General features: G+C 40.4%; 1 protein-coding gene and 1 long non-coding RNA gene across 4 annotated transcripts; one reads left to right on the forward strand and one right to left on the reverse strand.

The window, feature by feature from the left end:
• Window positions 1-10,082: 10,082 nt before the first annotated feature.
• Window positions 10,083-23,254, reverse strand: LOC109894466 (ankyrin repeat and SOCS box protein 2). Of its 3 annotated transcripts, none has more exons than XM_031828943.1 (9): window positions 23,143-23,254; window positions 14,396-14,621; window positions 12,945-13,114; window positions 12,586-12,741; window positions 12,211-12,456; window positions 11,846-12,017; window positions 11,166-11,760; window positions 10,899-11,052; window positions 10,083-10,812 (listed from the first exon to the last, which is right to left on the reverse strand). In XM_031828943.1, the coding sequence occupies exons 2-9, from the start codon at window positions 14,527-14,529 to the stop codon at window positions 10,649-10,651; spliced, it is 1,791 nt and encodes a 596-aa protein (XP_031684803.1). In that variant the 5' UTR covers window positions 14,530-14,621; window positions 23,143-23,254; the 3' UTR covers window positions 10,083-10,648. The 3 variants fall into 3 exon arrangements, with proteins under 3 accessions (XP_031684803.1, XP_020343564.1, XP_020343565.1); XM_020487975.2 differs by lacking the exon at window positions 23,143-23,254 and adding an exon at window positions 14,796-14,873; XM_020487976.2 differs by lacking the exons at window positions 14,396-14,621; window positions 23,143-23,254 and adding an exon at window positions 13,450-13,723.
• LOC116374694 (uncharacterized) lies at window positions 20,093-23,909 on the forward strand. The gene is made up of 7 exons (XR_004210624.1): window positions 20,093-20,579; window positions 20,871-20,905; window positions 22,365-22,532; window positions 22,717-22,911; window positions 23,138-23,310; window positions 23,448-23,563; window positions 23,644-23,909. It is a non-coding gene; the product is annotated as an uncharacterized LOC116374694 (long non-coding RNA).
• The last annotated feature ends 614 nt before the right edge of the window (window positions 23,910-24,523 follow it).

Raw genomic sequence — 24,523 nt, forward strand, 5'->3', positions numbered from 1 at the left:
TCCCGTTAAGCGGCTAGAAGACGATGAGAGCGGGTAGGAGGGATGAAGCCATCTGAGGAAACCACTCAGAAGACTGGATGGAAGTCAGGATTCAGATGTGGGCACATAATACACACAATAATAGCATATTGTAGAATATTGTATAACCCATATATGTATATACAAAACAATTCGTGTAAAATACAGAAACATGTTGCCTTTACAGTAGTCCAGGCTATATACTGCGGTTTGTGGACATCAAGACTCAAGCTTAGAAACCATCAAGACTCAAGCTTAGAAACCATCAAGACTCAAGCTTAGAAAGCAAAATGTGATTTTTTCAAAGTTTGAAAAAGTATAGTAGGCTAAATTATGTTTATTCCCCATATCTTACTCTTTGGATGGGACGCACTAACATTGGGGCCAATTGCAGACACTACAGAGGGAACGGTAGGAGAGGAAAGTTACATAACAATTTCGACGTGCCTGCAGTCCTCTGTAAATAACAGACACCGTTATCCATAGTCCATGTTTACGGTGTCTCTCTCACGACCTCAGTTGACAAGCCAATGTGATGCTCTCAAAACATGAAGCCTAAGCAGCTCTCTCCATATAATTATCCTCTTCCTCCATGATCAGCACAGAGTGGAGAGGGTTTCTGCACACTAAAGGTCAATTACTTCCTTTAACTAGAAAACTGCTCTTAACACTTTGGAGTGGAAAACACAAGACTCTTTAAAAGGTTAATTGCAGCTGTTACTTACTGTGATTGTTTTTGATTAAAATGGTTAAAAAAATAAAAAATATGTAATAGCTTCTTAGCAAAGGGCAATTTCTATCACTGTCTGGGAGTGGTCTGAGTGGGGAGGGGAAAACTGAAAATTTGCCATTATTGGCAGAGATATTTGGAACTTTTTTGTCAATGGTCTATTAAAACCTCTACAGCTTCTGTGGGTCCCCTGCGGGACGGTTGAGCTAACGTAGGCTAATATGATTAGCATGAGGTTCTAAGTAACAAGAACATTTCCCAGGTCATAGACATATCCGATATTTCCAATTTACAGTAGCTATTACAGTAAAATAATACCATGCTATTGTTTGAGAAGAGCGCACAGTTATGAACTTGAAAATGTATTAATAAACCAATTAGGCACATTTGGACCATCTTGATAAAAAATGTTGAACAGAAATACAATGGTTCATTGGATCAGCCTAAAACTTTGCAAATATAAATTGCACATGGGCTGGAATAATACATTATGGCCTTCCTCTTGCATCTCAAAGATGATGGTACAAAAAAATACAAAAAAACGCATGTTTTTTCCTTTGTATTATGTTTTACCAGATCTAATGTGTTATATTCTACTATATTAAGTTAGCATTTCCACAAACTTCAAAGTGTTTCCTTTCAAATGGTATAAAGAATATGACATCATTGCTTCAGGTCCTGAGCTACAGGCAGTTAGATTTGGGAATGTCATTTTAGATGAAAATTGAAAAAAGGGGGCGGATTCTTAAGAGGTTTAAACTAATTTGCAGCATGCTGATGATACCATTGAAGGCCAAAACTCCATCCCACTAAAACTGGTTAAAAAAAACAGACAGTCTTTTCAAACAGAACTTACACTAAAAGGGCATTATCATCATTTTCACAATTACACAGTATTATTCCAACCTCAGTGTGGAAATATATATAAATCACAGGAAAATCACATTTTGGGGATTCATTTGTATTTCTGGACAGTTGCTGGTTGAAAATATAGTCTACACAGGATCTTCTAATCAGCAGGTTTGAACAGGTGCGAGTTTTGGCTTCTCATAGTGACATTACAATGCGGTAAATTGGTTAATAGTTCAGCCCTCGCTGCCAAAAACAACTAGTTTTCAGTTTTCCTCTCCCCACTCAGAACACTCCCAGACAATCCTAGCAAAAGTCTTGCTTGATTCAGATTTTTTTGCAATGGAAATCTATTACAGTAAGGTACTTAATTGTGGCCCAGAAATGATTTGATATAGATGTATTTTTTTTAAACCGCTGTATTGGGCCTTTGATGATGCCTAATCTATTATCCTCACACCAGCATCCATTCCTGTGCCAACTAAACATTATGGGAAAAAGACTACTTATGCTAATAAAGGAATGTTGACTTTAATTTATGAACCATGACGGTATGACTATTTGCACAGCACATCAAACTCTATTGCTTTTTCTGTTGCAGTGGCAAAGGGGAATTATTTTTGATGCAGTATTTAATTTAAAATGTTAACATCCAATTTCAGGTTTAATATTTCCTTCATGGTATTTAAAAACAATCCAATCAAGTCAAGGCACGGTTGTTATATGCCTATATGACCAGCAATCTGCTCATTATAAGGAGGTGGCCAGAGGGAAGGGTTGGCATTTCAAGCTCTACTGACTAGTGCAGTATAAATAACAGAGCTCGCAGCCCTTTCTGTCATGAGCGATAAGTTAGACACAAGACCTGGCATTTAAGAATGCTGTTGGCTTCATGAAATTTAACTGGCATCCACACCAATTATCCAAGTTATTTTTGATGAAGATAAATTCAGTCAACAAGTATACTGCAGCAATGCAATGCATTCTGTCTTCTGGGGAACAAAACATTTTTGTTTTTCACACGTTTGTCTTTATATACAGTTGAAGTCGGAAGTTTACATACACTTAGGTTGGAGTCATTAAAACTCGTTTTTCAACCACTCCACACATTTCTTGTTAACAAACTATAGTTTTGTCAAGTTGGTTAGGACATCTACTTTGTGCATGACACAAGTAATTTTTCAAAAACTTGTTTACGGACAAGATTATTTCACTCATAACTCACTGTATCACAATTCCAGTGGGTCAGAAGTTTACATACACTAAGTTGACTGTGCCTTTAATCAGCTTGGAAAATTCCAGAAAATTATGTAATGGCTTTAGAAGCTTCTGATAGGCTAAATTATATAATATGAGTCAATTGTAGGTGTATCTGTGGATGTATTTCAAGGCCTACCTTCAAACTCAGTGCCTCTTTGCTTCATGGGAAAATCAAAAGAAATCAGCCAAGACCTCAGAAAATAAATTGTAGACCTCCACTAGTCTGGTTCCTCCTTGGGAGCAATTTCCAAATGAATGAAAGCACCACGTTCATCTGTACAAACAATATTATTCAAGTATAAACACCATGGGACCACGCAGCCGTCACACCGATCAGGAAGGAGACGCGTTCTGTCTCCTAGAGATGAACGTACTTTGGTGCGAAAAGTGCAAATCAATCCAAGAACAACAGCAAAGGACTTTGTGAAGATGTTGGAGGAAACAGGTACAAAAGTATCTATATTCACAGTAAAACGAGTCCTATATCGACATAACCTGAAAGGCCGCTCAGCAAGGAAGAAACCACTGCTCCAAAATGCCATAGAAAAATCCAGACTACGTTTTGCAACTGCACATAGGGACAAAGATCATACTTTTTGGAGAAATGTCCTCTGGTCTGATGAAACAAAAATAGAACTGTGTGGCCATAATGACCATCGTTATGTTTGGAGGAAAAAGGGGGATGCTTGCAAGCCGAAGAACACCATCATCCCAACCGTGAAGCACGGGGGTGGCAGCATCATGTTGTGGGGGTGCTTTGCTGCAGGAGGGACTGGCGCGCTTCATAAAATAGATGGCATCATGAGGTAGGAAAATTATGTGTATATATTGAAGCAACATCTCAAGACATCAGTTAAAGCTTGGTCGCAAATGGGTCTTCCAAATGGACAATGACCCCAATATACTTCCAAAGTTGTGCAAAATGGCTTAAGGACAACAAAGTCAAGATATTGGAGTGGCCATCACAAAGCCCTGACCTCGACCCTATAGAAAATTTGTGGGCAGAACTGAAAAGTGTGTGCGAGCAAGGGGGCCTACAGGCCTGACTCAATTACACCAGCTCTGTCAGGAGAAATGGGCCAAAATTCACCCAACTTATTGTGGGAAGCTTGTGGAAGGCTTCCTGAAACGTTTGACCCAAGTTAAACAATTTAAAGGCAATGTTGACAAATACTAATTGAGTGTATGTAAACTTCTGACCCACTGGGAATGTGATGAAAGTAAATAAATCACTCTCTCTACTATTATTCTGACATTTCACATTCTTAAAATAAAGTGCTAAGACAGGGATCTAAGACCTAAGACAGGGATTTTTTACTGGAATTGTGAAAAACTGAGTTTAAATGTATTTCGCTAAGGTGCATGTAAACTTCCGACTTCAACTGTAGCCTACAGTATGTAACTGTGTTTTGCTACTATTAAGAGGCATGTCCAGAGAAGATTACATTTAAGCTGAAGTCTTAAGTGCTGGCATAACCTGTCTTCTCTGGATGGTTAGAGTTCTCCTGAGGGAGCTGTTTAGTAGTTTTGCTCCTCTATCCTCTCCTCCAGTCTATCCTACCCCTGTATCGATTAACTGACAAGAAGGAAGCTGTACATCATCCACTTCCTGTCCAGCTGACGCCACTTGATTGCAGCAACTATAGAACACCTGCCATAACACCATCCTTCACATCCTCATGCTCCATAGAGACAAACATCACATAGACTTCAGGATAAGACCCTCTTGCTGTCTTTTGCTAATCAGGATAGATTGGTTATCATTATCTTATAACAGTGCCATAGAGTGTAGTCTACAGTGTAGACTATAGAATGAATTACTTATACCCACTAAAGACTGGTCATCTTGTGACAGGTCTTTCTTGTAAAATGGATTTTTTAGGAAACATAAACTTAAGTAATTATAACACTTTCTAAAGTAACTATGGTTCCCCAATGTGTTATTGTTTTAAACAAAGTTTTTTTACAGCCTTGACTTGTTTGTCCTCATTACAGTGTTCTAGACTGTGTAGAGGTGTATTGCCATCTAGTGGCAAAGAGATGATAATGTAAGGATAATTTGATTTTTATTTACCTGTATTTAACTAGGCAAGTCAGTTAAGAACAAATTCTCATGTATAATGATGGCCTACGAACAGTGGGTTAACTGCATTGTTCAGGGGCAGAATGACAGATTTTTACCTTGTCAGCTCGGGGATTCAATCTCGCAACCTTTCGGTTACTGGTCCTATGCTCTAACCACTAGGCTACCTGCCGCCCCAATTTCCCAATATGAATACTTGAGAATCAACACATGAAAATGATGGGGTTAAGTGGTTAGAGCCTTGAATACTAAAAACACCATATTAATATGATACAATATGTGTTTGGATTTGATATCATGAACATAAATAACAAGTGAATACAATGTCAGTCCTAAAGTAATTGTGTCATAACGTGTCATAATGTAAACTGTTACCGTAATATGTTAGCAATTTTGGGGTGTGGAAGTACCTCAGTCTGGAGTGTGTGACGTGGATGTGCCGTATGCTAATGAGAGTGCTGGTGGGAGTCCCAGAGAGACAGCTGCTGGGTCTGGGGGCAGAGCTGGATGGGGGTCATAGGGCAAGGGGGAGACTTGTGCTGTCAACACAGTGGCCTATTGGCAACCAAGAACCAGGGAGATTGAAGTGGTTAACCTCTACGGAATGGGTGTCCCTAAACCGGGACGGTTGTTTTCAAAGTGTGCAAAAGTGACTAGAATGATGTTGTATACAACAGCCAACTTTCCGGGACATCATATATCTTATATGGGCAGAAAGCTTAAACTATTGTTTATCTAACTGCAGTGTCAAATTAACAGTAGCACTTACAGTGAACAAATACCATGTTATTGTTTGTGGAGAGTGTACAACAACAAAACACTTTTACCACGGCAACTGGTTTGATACATTCACCTCTGAAGGTAAATAATGTACTTACATTCAGTAATCTTGCTCTGATTTGTCATCCTGGGGATCCCAGAGATAAAATGTTGCATAGTTTTGCTTGATAGATCCATTTTTATGTTCAAATGTAGGAACTGGGGTCTACAGTTCGACCCCCACTGCTGTATCTGGCTCCACACCCACCCTGCCCAGCCATCTAGATGTGTGAAAGTTAGTGTATAAGCTAATGATCCATCATGTATGACATTCCTGGTAGTGTGTAAACAATTTTTTTTTTTATCGCCATAGCGTTTTTGTATGTTCTCTATAGTTATGTACTTGAAAATGAATCAATTGACCAATTCGGCACATTTTGGCAAACTCCTGACAGACTTGATACAAAATATTGTGCAGTAAGGTAATTCTTCACGGGATCAGTCTGAAACGTTACACACATACTGTTGCCATCTGGTGGCCAAACTAAACTACACATAGACCTCTGAAAGTGTGGCCTTTCTTTTGCATTTCAAAGATGAAGGAACCACAACAACAAAAATGTTTTGTTTGTATTATCTTTTACCAGATCTAATGTGGTATATACATTAATTTCACATTTCCACAAACTTCAAAGTGTTTATTTTCAAATGGTATCAAGAACATGCATATCCTTACTTCATGTCCTGAGCTACAGGCAGTTAGATTTGGGTATGTCATTTTAGGCGAAAGTTTTAAAAAAGGGTACTATCCTTGAGAGAACAAATTCTTATTTTACAACGACGGCCTACCCTGGCCAAGCCCTCCCCTGACCCGGACAACGCTGGGCCATTTGTGCGCCGCCCTATGGGACTCCTGATCACGGCTGGTTGTGATACAGCCCGGGATGGAACCAGGGTCTGTAGTGACACCTCTAGAACTGAGATGCAGTGCCTTAGACTGCTGCGCTCCCGGGAGCCCTAAACCTTATGTCTGATGGGGTTCAGCACTTTATTATTCTACAATCTACCCTTGCCTGTGTCCCATTACACATCACATACCATCTGAAAATACAAACCTTGCCTTCATCTTTTTTATTCAAACTGGCATGGATACAGGGACACAGTAGGATTTATTGGTGCCACTATACTTCCTCTTTCTCTCTCATTCTCAGTCACTTCAAAAGCACAGGAGTAGGTCGACAGGGCAGGGGAGGGGTGCACCATTGTTAATTGGCCTTTGAGATTAACAGAAAGGTGAACGAAGAAGAGGAGATATGGAAAATAGGGTCCTGTTGCCTCCAAGTGCCGACAGCATGAGCAGCTCAACCCTTCATACCAGGGGCTGGACAAGTTAAAATATATGTAATTCAGACATTATGTAGTTCAGGCTACATATTCTGAGATAAATAACACGTTAGTAAATGATTAGTTATAAAACATGATACGCCTATAACATGTAGTAGATACACAGTGCATTTGACTCTGAAAAGTCAATAAATATGAATATTATCGTCCTTTACAGGTGCGCTTAAACAACGTCTTGCGGTCAGGGCTGAGGGCAGCGAAGCGGTATGGTGGATATAGGCGTGTGGTGTAGGTTACTTACCAGACAAACGGTTTCCTCACATCTCATGCCACACTGCTGCCAAGAGGAGCTAGTTCAATGGAACGAAAGGTACTATTTTTTCGTCAATAGGGGGATGGAGCTCAATTAGCATTTCACAAGTCCCTTTTCCTCCTCTATTGCAACCTTCCCCGCGGAGCCTGCTTTCTCCGGGGATTGTCCTGTTTTGGGCGCTTGTTGCCGTTGGCAGGGTGACAGTATTCGAGTGTGCAAACTTGTGCTATTGTCCGCCGGCCAGAAGGAGCTATGGAGACCCACTAATATGACACAGGAAAATGTTTGCTGATGGCAATTCTATGGGCTTTGTCCAACTCTTTCTCCTTCATGACGACTCGATTTAAGTCTCTAAATGTTTGACTACAAATGCAGGAGTGCTATCCAGCTCCTTTCCCTTTGTCCCGCGAGGTTTGAATGAGTAATTCAGCTTTTGTGTCGCTCAATTGAGGGGGAAAATAGAAAGACAAGATTCTTGAGCGCTCAAGCCCCCTTTCCATGGATATGTGCTCTTTAGATCACCCCCCAACCAAATCCTACATCTGACATCACTCTAGGAGGGGGGAGTCTAGAACAAAACAGTTGAATGTAACAAATGTTGTCTCGCAGTGATGAAGCATGTCCATTTCAGCCTAGTCAGAATAATAATGCTACGGGAAATATGTAAACTTTTGGATAAACTATTGTATGGGTGTTCCATGAGCGCGCGGAAGACCGGGCAGAAATATTGCATATATTAGCTGCTTTTCTTGAGGGATCTCCATGACAACAATTTGTGATGGCAAAGAATTCAATACTGGGGCGCTTGGAGGCTGATTGGGGAGCATTGTGAGGGGCCTGGGGTCGCTGATTGGTTCAAGGAAAGCACCATAACTACAAGCAGTTTATATTCATTCAACTTGTTGAAGCAGTCAGACTGCGTCTGGGATAGAGACAGGAATGGGAATCCTCTACAGGGGACATGGTACGTTCTATTTGTGGATATGAATGGAGAACTTGCAACCGATGTTTTTTTAGGCTATACGCAATTGTGTAGGCGAATTATTGTTTTATCATGCTTAATTGTGTAATTGTTGAGGGATTCTTCATGAACAACGAATAATGTAAGTAGGCTACATTAAGTTCATAATATGTTTTCCATTTACCCTAACAAATTTGGTTGCGCATGCTTCTCAATGATGCCATTCACTTTTTCCTCAGATTTTTAAGATGAAGAATATCATTTGCATGGACTTTTTTGGTAGTATGGATTAAACAATTTACACTTTCACACTGTTTAAAATGGCAAGTGCAGACAGTGAAGTGAAAACGTTACTGAACTTTGTAAACTTGGCATCCAGTGACATCAAAGCAGCTCTAGACAAATCAGCCCCTTGCAGGCGCTCTGTGGACCACAGGAAATACCTGCAGAAACAGCTCAAGCGTTTTTCTCAGAAATACTCTCGGATGCCCAGATGCCACACACACAGGTCCGCGGAGTCTGGCATCGTCAAAGCCCTGGTGGACAAGTCTAGCGCGTATTCTTTGGAGACAATTCACCAGAGCATGACGCCCATCAATGAAAAATGGGGTTCGGGTGCGCGAGACGAGGTGAACGTAAGGATGGGTCAGAACCCAATTGCAGACAGTGCTAACAGCAAGCAAGATCAGGTACCCATGAGGAAACGTCAACTCCCTGCATCGTTTTGGGAGGAACCCCGGTTAGCCCAAACCAATACAGAACCTTCACTGTATGGATTGAAAAAGAGCCAAGGTGTGACCCGAATCAATAGGGTTGAAAAAAAAATCAGAAATCACCAGGAACCAAAACCGACCTTGTTTCAATCCAATCGACTTGGCTCTATCGAAAAAGAACCGCTCAACGTGGACTTGGTCTCTCACAACGTCAGTGTGTGCGGATGCTGTCCGTTTCAGTACCATGGACACCACGTCTTCCAGAGTCACATAGTTGTTCCCCACTCAACTGTGGGACTCTGGGGAAAAGCCTCAGTGGCTGAAATTGAAACGCCTGATATGGCACACGGACATAATAACCAAACGCATGTCGTGGTCAAACCCATACCGACCAAACCCACGGTCCCCTCATCGATCTTCAGCGTGTTTGGCTTCATTTAAACACAATTATGCACGTATAAATACATGTTAAATAGGTAATTCTTCATTTAAATAAGCAACAATGAAGATGTAAATATGAATTAGTTGACTTTGCAATGCCATATGTTTTTATTTAAAACTAGGTATTTCTCTTTTTTTTAAGAGTAGTCAGTCATTGGCACTTAAGTCTTTCAGACCAAATAGGCTATTTCTGCTCGGGAAGACCTGCAACGTTAGCCTACCTACCACTTGGCTTCCATAGAATCTAAGAAGAATTCATGATAAAATCATAGCACTGTATAAAACTGAAAAATGTAGACTATACTTCATCATCCTTCTCTAATTCTATACTTTACATGTGTTGGTATAGGATTGGAGTGACATTCGAAGTTGTCCATTCTTTGATTATTTGTGATCAGCTATGCTGAAGGAAAGGTCTGCTTGTGTGTTGATTACTTCATGGTGTTTGTGTAGGCTATATATTTCTAAAATACACTGATTTAAAAACTAATTGATCGATATGACTTGTTGTAGTTCACTGATATTTTTCCACAAAAGGTAAACAGACTGACAGTGACGTTTCCCCCCCAGAATTTCTGGATATTTTCTGTTTGTAAATAATACTTATTAAATGGAGAATTTACATTTATTTTTTTAAATAAAATGCAGATGTTTCGATTTTTTTCTTTGGTTCCAGCACCTTTTCCAATACAGGATCATACATTTTGGCACTGACATTTACAGTACATTACAACAACAACTGGACTATTACATAGGCCTACACTCATTGCACAAGGTCTGTTGAAAACACACTTTAAAAGCATATTACAAAATTTGTACATTCCATAAACCATCAAACTGATTGTCTGCATTTGTTTGCCTGGGCCTAAACATCTAAATGACACAGGTATTTTAAAAGCTTACCTTGAGTTTCATTTAAGCTCAGTTTCGTTGCACTTCTTCAGAGATTATCAACTGCTGTGGCTTTAGGCTATCTGTTGTCATTTGTCAACCCATCTACTCAGAACTGCAGCTCACTTCCATACACACATGCTATGTGCAAACAACACACACACACATACTTTGCCATTACACACATTTTACCCTATCAAGTAATAATTACTAACCCAGAAATACAGCCCAAACTCATGTAAACAGGTAATATACTATAAGGCACAACACAGGTCACTGATAAGCCTTATTTGCCATCAGGGCAGAAGTCATCAAAGCTGTGTCTGGGCAAGCTGAGATACTGCAGCAGTCTGTCTGGGAGGGGTAGTCTGTCCAAAGACCTGAGTCTGGACACACCCACCTGCTCACGGATCCTTAACCTACAAAGGTGCATCAGTGGACGGGATGACACTGAGGAAACAGCATGGGAAATTGTGTTAGATTGTCCCTCCTGTTTGAGTGCGTGTGTGTGTGTGTATATGTCTAGATGTACTCACATGACTTGGCCTTGATGCTGGGCCATTCTCGCCGGCCGCCCAGGGCCTCGGTGAGTCTGGCACACAGTTGAACATTACCAACATAGTCCATCAGCAAGTCTATGACGGGCCCTTCCCAGTTACACATGGATGGTGATGAGATCAACTCACAAAACTAAGGGATATTAGGATGAACAGAAAGAAAAGATAATGAGCATCATGCCTTCTTGAAAAATCAAGTTCCCATAATAATTGTGATCACGGCAATAGGAGCCTACTTTGCCTTACCTGTACTTTGCTGACAGCAGGTTCTGTGCAGGTTAGAAGAGACATGTCATTGGTGCATTTGCTGATGTCAACACCTATGCTGCCCATGCTGTCCTGTGCTGGATGTGGGCCGCAACCATAAGCACATCTGAAGCAGGCCTGGGCATCACAGCCCTTATCCAAAAGGCACTTGAGAAGAGGTAGGTTATTCAGGCAGAGTACAATAGCACCAGGGAAGGTGGTAGGACAGGCTGGGATGCTTGTGTTAATATCGGCCCCATGCTCCAGCAGTAGAGAGACAGTCCTGGCACAACCGTGTCTTACAGCTGCTAGTAGAGGGTTGACTGGGTCCAGGCTCAGGTTAGCACCAGCTTTCAGTAATATTTCTACTGTCTTACTGCTCCCATTGGCAATGGAAAAGTAAAGTGGTGTGGTGCGGTGATCCGAATACCGCATGGAGCGATTGTGGGATAGTGTGGCATTGACGTCGGCTCCTGTCTTGAGCAGTATGGCTGTGACCATGTCCCTGTTGTGCTCTGCAGCCAGGTGGAGGGGGCTGATTCCACTGTGGCGAACTCTGGCCCGACTGGTGACCGGGACAAGCAGGGACACAATCCTGGAACAAATGGACATTAGTACTGTACATAAGAGTAATACAAAATACAGACATGACAAGAGCCATATAGTGCAGTCTAACTTACTCATGGTGTCCATACTGAGCAGCAATGTGTAGAGGTAGGAGTCCTGTCTTGGTGGGTTTGTTGGCGTCTGTGTTGTGAGATAGTAGCAGCTCCACTATCTCCCTGTGGCCATCTTTACTGGCCTCATACAGGGCTGTAGCACCGTCACATGTCTGCATGTTAATGTCAGCACCTGGGGAAAAGAACACAACGTCAGAGACATCGCAAAGAACTGACCAACTGTTATAAGAACACATCACTTAATCACTTTAAGAGGCCATTGTCTGTCTCAATAAGGTGATAATTAACAGCCATATAGCATGGATGCATTATGTGGCCATACATGTCATGTCAGACATTACAGAACTACATACAGTGAACCCTACCTTTCCTAATGAGGTACCGTAGGGCATCTACACGTCCTTGCTGGACTGCTACTATTAGTGGTGTGATGCTGTAGGTATTAGGAGGGTTAATGGTGGCTCCTGCCCTAATCAGCATCTCACAGATCTCCATGTTGTCCCTGCACACTGCCTCATGGAGTGCTGTCCAGCCCCGGTTACACCTCTGGTTCACAGTGGCCCCGAATGACAGGATGAGGCTCACTATTTCCACGTTCTCCCGCTCACATGCTGGAAGGCATCAGATGACATTAGGTTAGCCTGGCAGAAGATACCATGCTTTAGAATAGGCCATCTATTTAAAAACAGAGGTATCATTATCTTCCACTCTCAGGCTATAGCCTATGTGGAGAGATGTACCTTTGTATAGGGGGGTCTCTTTGTTCTTGCAGCTGATGTCGGGGTCTGCCCCTGCCTGTAGAAGGCACTGCACACAGGACAAGTGCTGACCGGAAACTGACAGGAGCAGAGCAGTCTGTTCCTGGAGGGTGCGCTTGTCAACTGACCCTGGTTGGGCTGGAGGATAAATATATGCATAGGCTACAATGCACAAATGTAAACACACAATGCTTAAACATCATTTACAACTTTGATAATATATCAAGTTTGTTGTCTTCTTTTCACCATTTCATGATCCTCCAGTCTATTTAATTCAACCGCAACAATAAAGGCAAGGCTTTACATTGATAGACTGTAAAAATGATGCTTTCAACATGTACCTTTCATCAGTGCCTTAATGCATTCAGCTTGGCCATAATATGCAGCCTCATGCAAAGGTATCCATCCGTCTTTGTTCTCTTTCATCAGGCTGAGTGGTGCAGCCACTGACAGCTCATTCACAGTTTGAGCATCTCCTCTCTGGATGGCAAACACTATTGGCTCTACATCCCTACAACAGAGGGAAGGCAAATTACTTGAAGAGACAATGCAGAATCTAGGTTAATAGATGCAGGTTTATGATACCAAGTTCTCTCATAAAAATCGTTTTTAATGTTTTTAAATAATGAGTAGAATCCCCGTGGACTAAATTTGTGTAGTCTTTTTGAGTGTATAAAAAAGACAACGAGGAAAAATGTCGGTCTTATATCATCAATGATAACATATTTTCATTTACAAGGACACATTATGGCCATTACATCTAACCATATATCTAACCACTGGCAACTAAAATAAAATCACTGATAGGCCGATTGCCCAGCGCTTCACAAGTAGCAAAATACTCACTCCGCTGACTCTGACGTAATGTCGTTCTGCCGTCGCCGCTCAACGCATCGTTTCTCATCGCTCGATAATTTGCTTAAAGATGTGTTGCCCTTGTTCCCACCATAACAAAATTGCGATAGATACTCAGAATAACTAAATCTCGTCATTATTTTAGCGGATCCACACGCGTTGTAGAGAACACACGGGGCAGAGCAGCGGTCGAAGCAATGACAACAGAGGGGGGAGGAAAGCCAGGGCTCAGCTGTGCTTTCAGAGATTATTTTAGGACTGCATTGACATGTGTGTGTTGGGGGTGGTGGCTACTATACCATATATGTCAATGCACTCCAGAATCAGTCGCTCAAAGATAAAAAGCTAATTGCATCAGGATACCTTGGGCATCTGTTCTCCACCCCATTAGTTTTTTATTAATGCATTTCCTAACTGAACTGGCAGGTGTTTTTAGATTATGATACATTTTAAAAAGGTATTGTTTTAATGCTACTGGAATTGTCAATAACGTGAGAATGTAAATAAAAAATGCAAGGGTTATTATAACAAAATTATAAACCCACCCCCATTTGGTAAATAAGTCAAATGGCACCTTCTTTACCATATGGCTTTTGTGCAAAACATGCTGACAGCATGGAAATCCTAACAATATGAGCATAAGTGACTATTGTCTAAGGTTTGAACACTGCAGCTTTAGAATACAACATAATGCCTTTCAGAGTTTTATGCCTGCAGCTGTTGTATAACCCACCATATTATAGTGACAGGGGTTCAGAATTTTACTTCCTTTATCTTTGATGTAACTATGTGAATTTTAAAAATTGTATTTGACCTTTATTTAACTAGAAATAACATGTACCTGACCCTGCAGATTGTTACACATCTGATATAGTATAATGCACTCAATTATTTTGAACAGAGGCATTAAAAAGACATCATCATTTTCTGGGCTCACCTCAAAGAGTTGAAGGATGAGTGGATTGCAGTGGGGTGAGTCCGAGAGTTAGAGGTATCCGTGTTATCGATATTTTGTCTTTGGCATAGTGTTCTGGACAGGCTGGCTGGGATGGTCCCATTGGTGGTCACCATGTTGCACTCAACAACTAGGTTATGCAACACTTCCCTGTTGTCCTCGTAGCACAGTGATGTGCCTGTTGGTCCTGGAGTTGCAACACAGGGACCTGGAAGGTAGTTAACAGCATGAATCAATTCATCATTAAACAAAATATTCCACTCAGTCATCAAACATAGAAGTGAGAATTTCCCTTTAAAATCCTACAGTCACGAAATAAGATGGGAGAGATAGAGCTCACGACAAACGTATGCAGTATCAAACTTAAGCAGCATCAACATACAGTCATACGTTTTCCGCATGTGGAGTAAACTCAGGGCCAGTCACTCCTGTGTTGATGTGAGAGAAAAGAGCTATCTGTGCTGCCAGACGACAGAGAGCAAGCAGCCCTAGCAGTGGTGATGCCTTTTAAGGACATGTTTAGCTTTGTTTGGTTCTACTTGATTCTGCTGCACTAAAAAGCCTCTCTCTGTCTTGAAGGCTTGCATGGTTACGGCAGAGGTTATGAAGGAGTATTACAATCACCCATAGAACAGCTTGAATTACAGACCCCGGTGATATACATCAACTTTTGTGACATAAGATAAATCACTCAATCTTAAGAAAATAAACATCACCATCCAGAAATAACAAGATTAACTCTGCCAAAATGAAATGCCTTTGATTAGAAATTGTACAAATCTATCTTTGGGGAAGTCAAAAGCCTTCTACAGTATATTTAAAAAAGCATATAGGCTAAAACATATTTATGGCTAAACATAAGTATTATGCAGGTAATGCAGAATTTTTCCATCTATGTCATTCCCAAATCTCTTTCTGACAGTCTCAGTACACTATTTCTACTCTGCTCGGTTTCCAGAGCACCCAAAGCATATTTCCAAGATCTGTTATTATTAGACAATAACACTGGTTGAGGCTGTGGGTTAATTTTAGATTGATTGCTATTTTCTGTCTAACTTTACAGTCAAGTAAATGTAATCCAATCTCATACCATTACCACTGGGCCTACGTCCTAAAACATACCACCACCACGGTAACTAGCATAATGTTCACTTGATTGGGAAAATCCTAAATGTCACATGTACAGCCTTTCTGAACAACAGGTTTATCAACAACATATCTCCTTACAACAGGATTAGCAACTTGCTAAATTATATTTGCTGAAAATTGCAGAGAATCAGCTGGGACCGAGAGACTGAAAAACATCTTCTATCTCAAGGCCATCAGAGTGTTAAATAGCCATCACTAGCCGGCTTTCACCCGGTTACGCAATCCTGCACCATTTTCATTTTTATTAATTTTATTTTTATTTAACCTTTATTTAACTAGGCAAGTCAGTTAAGAACAAATTCTTACTTAGATTCTTACGCCCTACACTGGTCAAACCAGGACGATGCTGTGCCAATTGTGCGCTATGGGACCAATCACGGCCGGATGTGATACAGCCTGGAACCTTAGAGGCTCCTGCCCTATATACACTACCGGTCAAAAGTTTTTGAACATTAACTCATTCAAGGATTTTTATTTATTTGTACTATTTTCTACATTGTATAATAATAGTGAAGACATTAAAACTTTGAAATAACCCATATGGAATCATGTAGTAACCAAAAATGTGTGAAACAAATCAAAATCTATTTTATATTTGAGATTCTTCAAAGTAGCCACCTTTGCCATGATGACAGCTTTGCACACTCTTGACATTCTCTCAACCAGATTCATGAGGAATGCTTTTCCAACCGTCTTGAAGAAGTTCCCACATATGCTGAGCAATTGTTGTCTGCTTTTCCTTCATTCTGCGGTCTGACTCATCCCAAACCATCTCAATTTGGTTGAGGTTGGGGGATTGTGGAGTCCAGGTCATCTGATGCAGCACTCCATCACTCTCCTTCTTGGTAAAATAGCACATATACAGCCTGGAGGTGTGTTGGGTCATTGTCCTGTTGAAAAACAAGTGATAGTCCCACTAAGCCTAAACCAGATGGGATGGCATATCACTGCAGAATGCTGTGGTAGCCATGCTGGCTAAGTGTGCCTTGAATTCTAAATAAATCACAGACAGGGTCACTAGCAAAGCACCCCACACTATAACACCTCCTCCTCCATGCTTTACGGTGGGAAATACATATGTGGAGATCATCCGTTCACCCGGACTATGTCTTACAAAAGACACAGCAGTTGGAACCAAACATCTCCAATTTGGACTCCAGACCAAAGGACACAATTCCACTAATGTCTAATGTCCATTGCTGGTGTTTCTTGGACCAAGCAAGCCTCTTCTTATTATTGGTGTCCTTTAGTAGTGGTTTCTTTGCAGGAATTCGACCATGAAGGCCTGATTCACATAGTCTCCCCTGAACAGTTGATGTTGAGAAGTGTCTGTTACTTGAACTCCGTGAAGCATTCATTTGGGCTGCAATTTCTGAGGCTCGTAACTAATACTAATAACTATCCTCTGCAGCAGAGGTAACTCTGGGTCTTCCATTCCTGTGGCGGTCCTCATGAGAGCCAGTTTCATCATAGCGCTTGATGGTTTATGCGACTGCACTTGAAGAAACGTTCAAAGTTCTCGAAATGTTCCGTATTAACTTACCTTCATGTCTTAAAGTAATGATGGACTGTCGTTTCTCTTTGCTATTTGAGCTGTTCTTGCCCCAATATGGACATGGTATTTTACTAAATGTCTATCTGTCTATCAAGTCAAATCAAATGTTTTTGGTCACTGTCACACCCTGACCTTGGTATTCTTTGTTTTCTTTATTATTTTGGTTAGGTCAGGGTGTGACGAGGGTGATATGTGTGTTTTTGTCTCATCTAGGGTGTTTGTACTGTCTAGGGGTTTTGTAGATTTATGGGGTTGTTCCATCTAGGTGTTTATGTAGGTCTATAGTTGCCTAGATTGGTTCTCAATTAGAGGCAGGTGTTTATCATTGTCTCTGATTGGGAACCATATTTAGGCAGCCATCTTCTTTGGGCATTTCGTGGGTTATTGTCTATGTTATACTGCACGTTAGCACATTGTTTATATAGCGGTCACGTTTGTTTTAGTGTTCTTCCTGAAATAAAGAAGAATGTATTCTAACCACGCTGTAACAGGTTTCTTCCTGGGAAGGAGAGGCGGACCAAAATGAAGCGTGGTTATTTATAAACATCTTTAATGAAAGATGAAAACGTGAACACTATACAAAATAAGAAAACGTGGAAAAACCAAAACAGTCCTTACTGGTACAAAACACAGAGACAGGAACAATCACCCACAAAATACCTAAAGAATATGGCTGCCTAAATATGGTTCCCAATCAGAGACAACGATAAACACCTGCCTCTGATTGAGAACCACTCCAGGCAACCATAGACTTACCTAGAACACTCAACTGAACACAACCCCATAGACTACAAAACCCCTAGACAAAACAAGACACATAAATCACCCATGTCACACCCTGGCCTAACCAATATAATAAAGAAAACACAGAATACTAGGGCCAGGGCGTGACACACGCTGCGCTTTGGTCCCCTCCATACGACGATCGTGACAGTCACATACACATACTTAGCAGATGTTATTGTGGGTGTAGCAAAATGCTTGTGTTTCTAGCTCCAACTGTGCAGTAGTATCGAACAATTCCCACATCTAAAAGTAAAAGAATGGAATGAAGAAATATATAAATATTAGATCAAGCAATGTCAGAGAAGCATTGACTAAAATACAGTAGAATAGAATACATTATATACATATGAGATGAGTAATGAGTATGTTAACATTATATAACATATAAAGTGACTAGTGTTCTATTATTAAAGTGGCCAGTGATTCCAAGTCTATGTACACTACCGGTGCCTTCTTAAAACTTAATTTGTATAATTTCTTTCCTTCCTAATGCATTTGAGCCAATCAGTTGTGTTGTGACAAGGCAAGGGGGTGGGGGTATACAGAAGATAGCCCTAAGTCCATATTATGGCAGGAACAGCTCAAATAAGCAATGAGAAATGACAGTCCATTACTTTAAGACATGAAGGCCAGTCAATACGGAACATTTCAAGAACTTTGAAGGTTTCTTCAAGTGCAGTCACATAAACCATCAAGCGTTATGATGAAACTGGCTCTCATGAGGATCGCCACAGGAATGGTAGACCCAGTTACCTCTGCTGCAGAGGATAAGTTGACTAGAGTTACCAGCCTCAAAAATTGCAGCCCAAATATGATAACAAGTTAAAGTAACAGACATCTCAACATCAACTGTTCAGAGGAGACTGTGTGAATCAGGCCTTCATGGTCGAATTGCTGCAAAGAAACCACTACTTAAGGACACCAATAAGAAGAGACTTCCTTGGGCTGAGAAACACGAGCAATGGACATTAGACTGGTGGAAATGTGTCTTTTGGTCTGGAGTCCAAATTTGAGATTTTTCCTTCCAACCGCCATGTCTTTGTGAGATGCATGTGTATTTCCCACCGTAATGCATGGAGGAGGTGGTGTTATGGTGTGGGGGTGCTTTGCTGGTGACAATGTCTGTGATTTTTTTAGAACTCAAGGCACACTTAACCAGCATGTCTACCACAGCATTCTGCAGCGATTTGCCATCCCATATGTTTTGGGCTTTAAAAAAAGAAATTGTGTTATTTTATTTAACTAGGCAAGTCAGTTAAGAACAAATTATTATTTACAATGACAACCTAGGAACAGTGGGCATTACTACAGATTTTGACCTTGTCAGCTCGGGGATTCGATCCCCACCAACCTTTCAGTTACTGGCCCAATGGTCTAACCACTAGGCTACCTACCGCCCCCATGGGACTATCATTTGTTTTTCAACAGGACAATGACCCAACACACCTCCACGCTGTGTAAGGGTTGTTTTCCCCAGAAGGAGAGTGATGGAGTGCTGCATCAGATGACCTGGCCTCCAGAATCCCCCTGACCTCAACCAAATTGAGATGGTTTGGGATGAGTCGGACTGCAGAGTGAAGGAATAGCAGCCAGCAAGTGCCCAGCATATGTGGGAACTTCTTCAAGACTGTTGTAAAAGCATTCCAGGTGAAGCTGGTTGAGAAAATTCCCAGAGTGTGCAAAGATGTCAACAAGACAAAATGGGGCTATTTGAAGAATTTCAAATATAAAAAATATTTTTATACTTTTTTGATTACTACATGATTCCATGTGTTATTTCATAGTTTTGATGTCTTCATTATTATTCTGCAATGTAGAAAATAGTAAAAATAAAGAAAAACCCTTGAATAAGTAGGTGTTCTTAAACTTTTGACCGGTGGTGTAGCTTCCAAAATCGTATATATTTGTTATTACAATGGAGAGTACCAAAATGGCTGTGTGGTGGCTTCAAAACAGCGCCCTGAGTCATCTAGGTGTAATACATATCATTGGTTGCAACCCAAATTGATATTCAGTTGATACTTTGTTTCATTGAAACTTAAGCCTACTGACATAAATTAAATGCGTCTCATTTTCTTAGTGTCAAATGAACTAGACCCATACCTACTGTATCTGGAAAATTATCTGAAGTCAAAACAGGATCAAGAAAATGCTGGTGCTGATCAAGCTGGTTGGATACCTAACAATTATTGACCATGCATGCGGACATCTATATTTTCAAAATGAAATGTATAATAATTGTTCTATCTAGATTGCAAACACAAACTATTTCTCAATGTCAGTCAACAACTTATCAAGGCAAGTATGCATGTTATGGAGTACATTTCACTTGCTTTCCATCTGTGAAATTGAACGCCTCCCCGCAGTTGCTATGACAACGGAGAACGCTCCCCTCGCATTCCCTCTTGCCTCCCCTCTGGTTCCCGGGCAACATGTAACACAAGTTCAGTTGTACACCCAAATCCGGAAAGACCTTTGTCGCTCTCTTGTTCGTGTGCATGGAACCATTCTTTCAGGAACACAACAAGTGCTAAGTTTTATAAACTTAACGGAGTTCAGTTGCAACACCTACAAATACGGACTCTTCCTTTTATAAATTAAAAACTACCCTCCGATTGAACTGCAAGTGGAAAACAGAATGAAAAACATTTTTGTAACGCAATTTGAGTAAACTAGGTATGTAACAATCAACTTTTATAATCGTATGCATTATGCATGATAGCTCATCTGTTTAGCTTTGCAAATCCCTTAGAGGTTTGCCTACCATTGGGCCACAATCCTTATGTCATGATAAACTTTTATTGATAGGTCTAATCATATCGTAGGCCCATGAGAATTGGATGCATCATGATTTGCATTTAAATTATATTGCACAATTATACAGCTTAAGTTAAGTTTGTAATGGACTAAGAATTTTAGCACTACACTGCCATTAAACGCTTGAATTATATATTCCCCCTGAAATAGAGATGAAAATGCCAATCACACACCTGTTATAAGAGGTAAGTATTTCTAATTAGATCTTATTTGCACACAAAACATAAGTCAGTGCCATGAAACAGTATTTTTCTTTTGTGATTTTCTCTATTTTGGCATATTTTGGATACTGAATGCTATCAGATCTTCAACCAAAGCCTATTATTAGAGAAAGGCAACCTGAGTTTATAAATAAAAACAAAATGCATACTTATTTTATTAATTGAATTAACAAAGTTATGCAACACCCAATTCCCCTGTGTAAAGAAATAATTGCCCCTTACAATAACTGGTTGTGCCATATTTAGCTGCAATGACTGCAAACAAAAGCTTCCTGTAGTTGTTGATCAGTCTCTCACATCACTGTGGAGGAATTTTGGCCCACTCTTGCATGCAGAACTATTTTAACTCTGCAAAGTTTTCAAGCATAAACTGCTCGTTTCAAGTCCTGACACATCTCAATTGGGATTAGGTCAGGAATGTGACTAGGCCATTCAAAAACTTCAAATGTGTTGCTTTTTAACAATTTTCATGTAGACTTGATTGTATGTTTTTGATCATTGTATTGCTGCATGACCCAGCTGCGCATCAGCTTCAGCTCACAGTCGAATGGCCTGAAATTCTCCTGTAGAATACTCTGATACAGAGCAGCATGGTTAATTCTAGTAAGGCTAGTCGTCCAGGTCCTGAGGCAGAAAAGCATCCCCAAACCATCGCACTACCACCACCATGCTTAACCGTTGGTATGAGGTTCTTTCTGTGGAATGCAGTGTTTGGTTTTTGCCAGATATAACGGCACCCATCTCATCCAAAAAGTTGATTAAAGTTTCCAAAAAGCACCTGGAAGCACCTGGATGATCATCAAGACTCCTGGAAGAATGTTATGGACAGATGAGTCAAAAGTATACCTTTTTGTATGAGATGTGTCCCATTATGCCTGGCAAAGTCCAGACCTGCTGTAATCCCAATTGAGATGTGGCAAGAGTTGAAACAAGCAGTTCATGTGTGAAAACTCACACATCGCTAAGATAAAGCACTTCTGCATGGAAGAGTGGGCCAAAATTCCTTCACAGCGATGTGAGAGACTGATCAACAACTACAGGAAGCATTTGGTTGAAGTAATTTCAGCTAAAGTTGGCACAACCAGTTATTGAGTGTAAGGGAGCCATTACTTTTTACACACAGGGGCATTGGGTGTTGTATAACTTTGTTTGTGAGATAAATGAATTTTTGTGTTATTTGTTCACTCAGTCTCCATTTGTCTAAAATTAGGTTTTGGTTGAAGATCTGATTACATTCAATATCAAAAATATGCAAAAGTAGAGAAAATTAGAAAGGGGGCAAATATGTTTTCACAGCATTGTACATTTGATGTGCATAATTCTCATGGCCAGTGATGGTGAAATGCAGTGGGATCATAAAGCATAAATAAAAGTTTTAAAGTATTAATTACACAGCTAATTTAACTACTAATTTCCCATGTAGGCCGCTAGCAGAGTCCTGGAGACAGGAATGAACTCATTACAGAGGACCTCCACCTGCTTGAAGAAGCAGGTGGAGGTGGATGAAGTGGATTGTCAGCTGGCACAGAAACAGCAGGAATTCAAAGCCCTTGCACAGAGGAGGGCAGGGCTATAGCTGAAACAGTAGGCGGTGAGTTACATTACACCACTCACCATGAGCGAAGGAATTTCAATACCATGGACAGGTGAAATTATACAGATATTGTATAGGTTTAAAATAGAACCTAAAATAGAAAGAAAGCCAAATCCTGATCAGCAATATATACAGTAGTAACCTGCTTATGTGTACATCATCTCTTGAATTTTTCCCTTAGGTTTATGATCTCAACTATGCTGGCGGGCCCTGAAAAAGTACCAGGCAGCGAGGAAGCGAGGAAACGATCTGAAACAGAAAGAGGAGCTCACTGAAAAGCTGGAGAGACATTGGACATATCATTCTCACCTGAAATCTTGGACCCTCTTTTACCTGACATATTTCCCCCCAACCCCTACAGGCAGCAGTATTTAAGGTGACCAAGCACAAAATGTACGAAGACTACATGATGAACATTTTAGATTTCCTCCCAGAGACTAAGTTGTTGTCAATTATACCTGGATCTGGAAATCTAATGTTTGGCAGAAATATTGAGACATTTGAGTGCTCTTTCCAATTAATTAACAAAGTATACAGTGTATGTTGTGAGTGAGGTACAATACAATACGTATGTTTGTTTCCTTATCTGACTGTGAATGTAGATCACCTGGAGTAAGGGGCAGACTCCCTGGTGATGACCATCATCCATCGCCTTGAGACCTTGTCCCTCACCCATCAGGATCTGGTGGAGCACCTGGGCCAGCTGGTGGAGGAGCTGGAGCAGCGCCAGCATAGCCTGGCCAGTCTGAAGCAGGAGCACAACACCAACAAGCTGGTCAGACATACAAATACATGCTTAGAAATGCATGTACATTGTGCTCTATATGTGTTAATGATAAACCATTTTGTTTTGGTTCATGAATTGTCTGGGGCCAGGTTAGACTGTGTTTGTCTTCTTTCCCTCTGAGGCAGATGAGATGAGGAACAAGGAGCTGTCTGAACTGTTTACCCAGTGGGATAGAGCCAAGGAGAAAAACAAACAGACTGAGATTAACCCGATGATGCACCAAGGCCAGTCCCGAGACCAGGTCTGAGCACCACCACCATTTGATATTAATAGTAACCAATAATAATGTCACAATAACCTCCACTCCACCTCTCTTGTCAGGTTGAAGAAGTGGGTAGCTTGCTTATAGCTGTGAAAAACCTTGCAGAACAGTGCTACTTACATGGACATGCTGACAATGATGGATATGGTAAAGGTAATGTCTAATTGCATTGTTATGTATTAGTAATTACCTTGACCGAGATCCCATTTGTTCTCATTTATAAAGTATACTTTATTTAGAATGTATTATTATCCATGATTTCTTCCAAAATAAAGATTTTGTATAGTTTAATCATATTATATTTCCCAAAGCAAGATTGCAACTAACAATTAATTTTATTACTTACCATATTTACAGGAATACATTCAGGAGAGGCCAGACAGAGAAGAGAGCAACATGACATGATAGACGAGTGCCAGAGAACAGAGGATAACTGAAAAACATTAACAGTAAAACACAACTAAAAAGTGACTTTACATTTGTATTTAAGGTTGTTGTAATACTGTTATAATAGTATAGTTTGTGGTGATAAGTTGCTGATGAAGGAAATTGTTGGGGTTACACCATGCAGTTGTACATGCATTACTCATATACCCTAATCAAAGATTGATGTTCAAAAATTGTTAGGATGAATTCCAATGTTCACTAGTTTGCTTTATTCATAAAAAAAAAAATATTACAAAATGTTCATCTGACAAAATGTCTTTGAACCGGTCTCTTTGAAATGAATAAAAACAGATAAATTTGAGTTCTGGTTGCTGTTTTAAAAATGAAGACTACTGAATGGACTAACTATGGCACTTCTAAATATCCGGTTGTTAATGTTAATGTTGCTCAAATATTAATTTATTCTTATTCTTTATTGTTTAAGCAAAGTACAGGGGAGTTTTACTCCAGTCTAGTAGGTGGCGGTAATGCAAACATTTTTGGATGCCTATC

The sequence above is a fragment of the Oncorhynchus kisutch genome, linkage group LG7, assembly GCF_002021735.2.
Source record: "Oncorhynchus kisutch isolate 150728-3 linkage group LG7, Okis_V2, whole genome shotgun sequence".
Lineage (NCBI taxonomy): Eukaryota > Metazoa > Chordata > Actinopteri > Salmoniformes > Salmonidae > Oncorhynchus > Oncorhynchus kisutch.

Bases quoted from the DNA above. Each gene is read 5' to 3' on its own strand.
- LOC109894466 (XM_020487975.2), bottom strand. The intron at 13,115-14,395 runs GTGAGCCCAGAA...CCTCTGTTGTAG, and splicing joins TCATCCTTCAACTCTTTGAG to GGATGTAGAGCCAATAGTGT. The intron at 11,053-11,165 runs GTAAGGCAAAGT...AATATCCCTTAG, and splicing joins CTGCTGTCAGCAAAGTACAG to TTTTGTGAGTTGATCTCATC.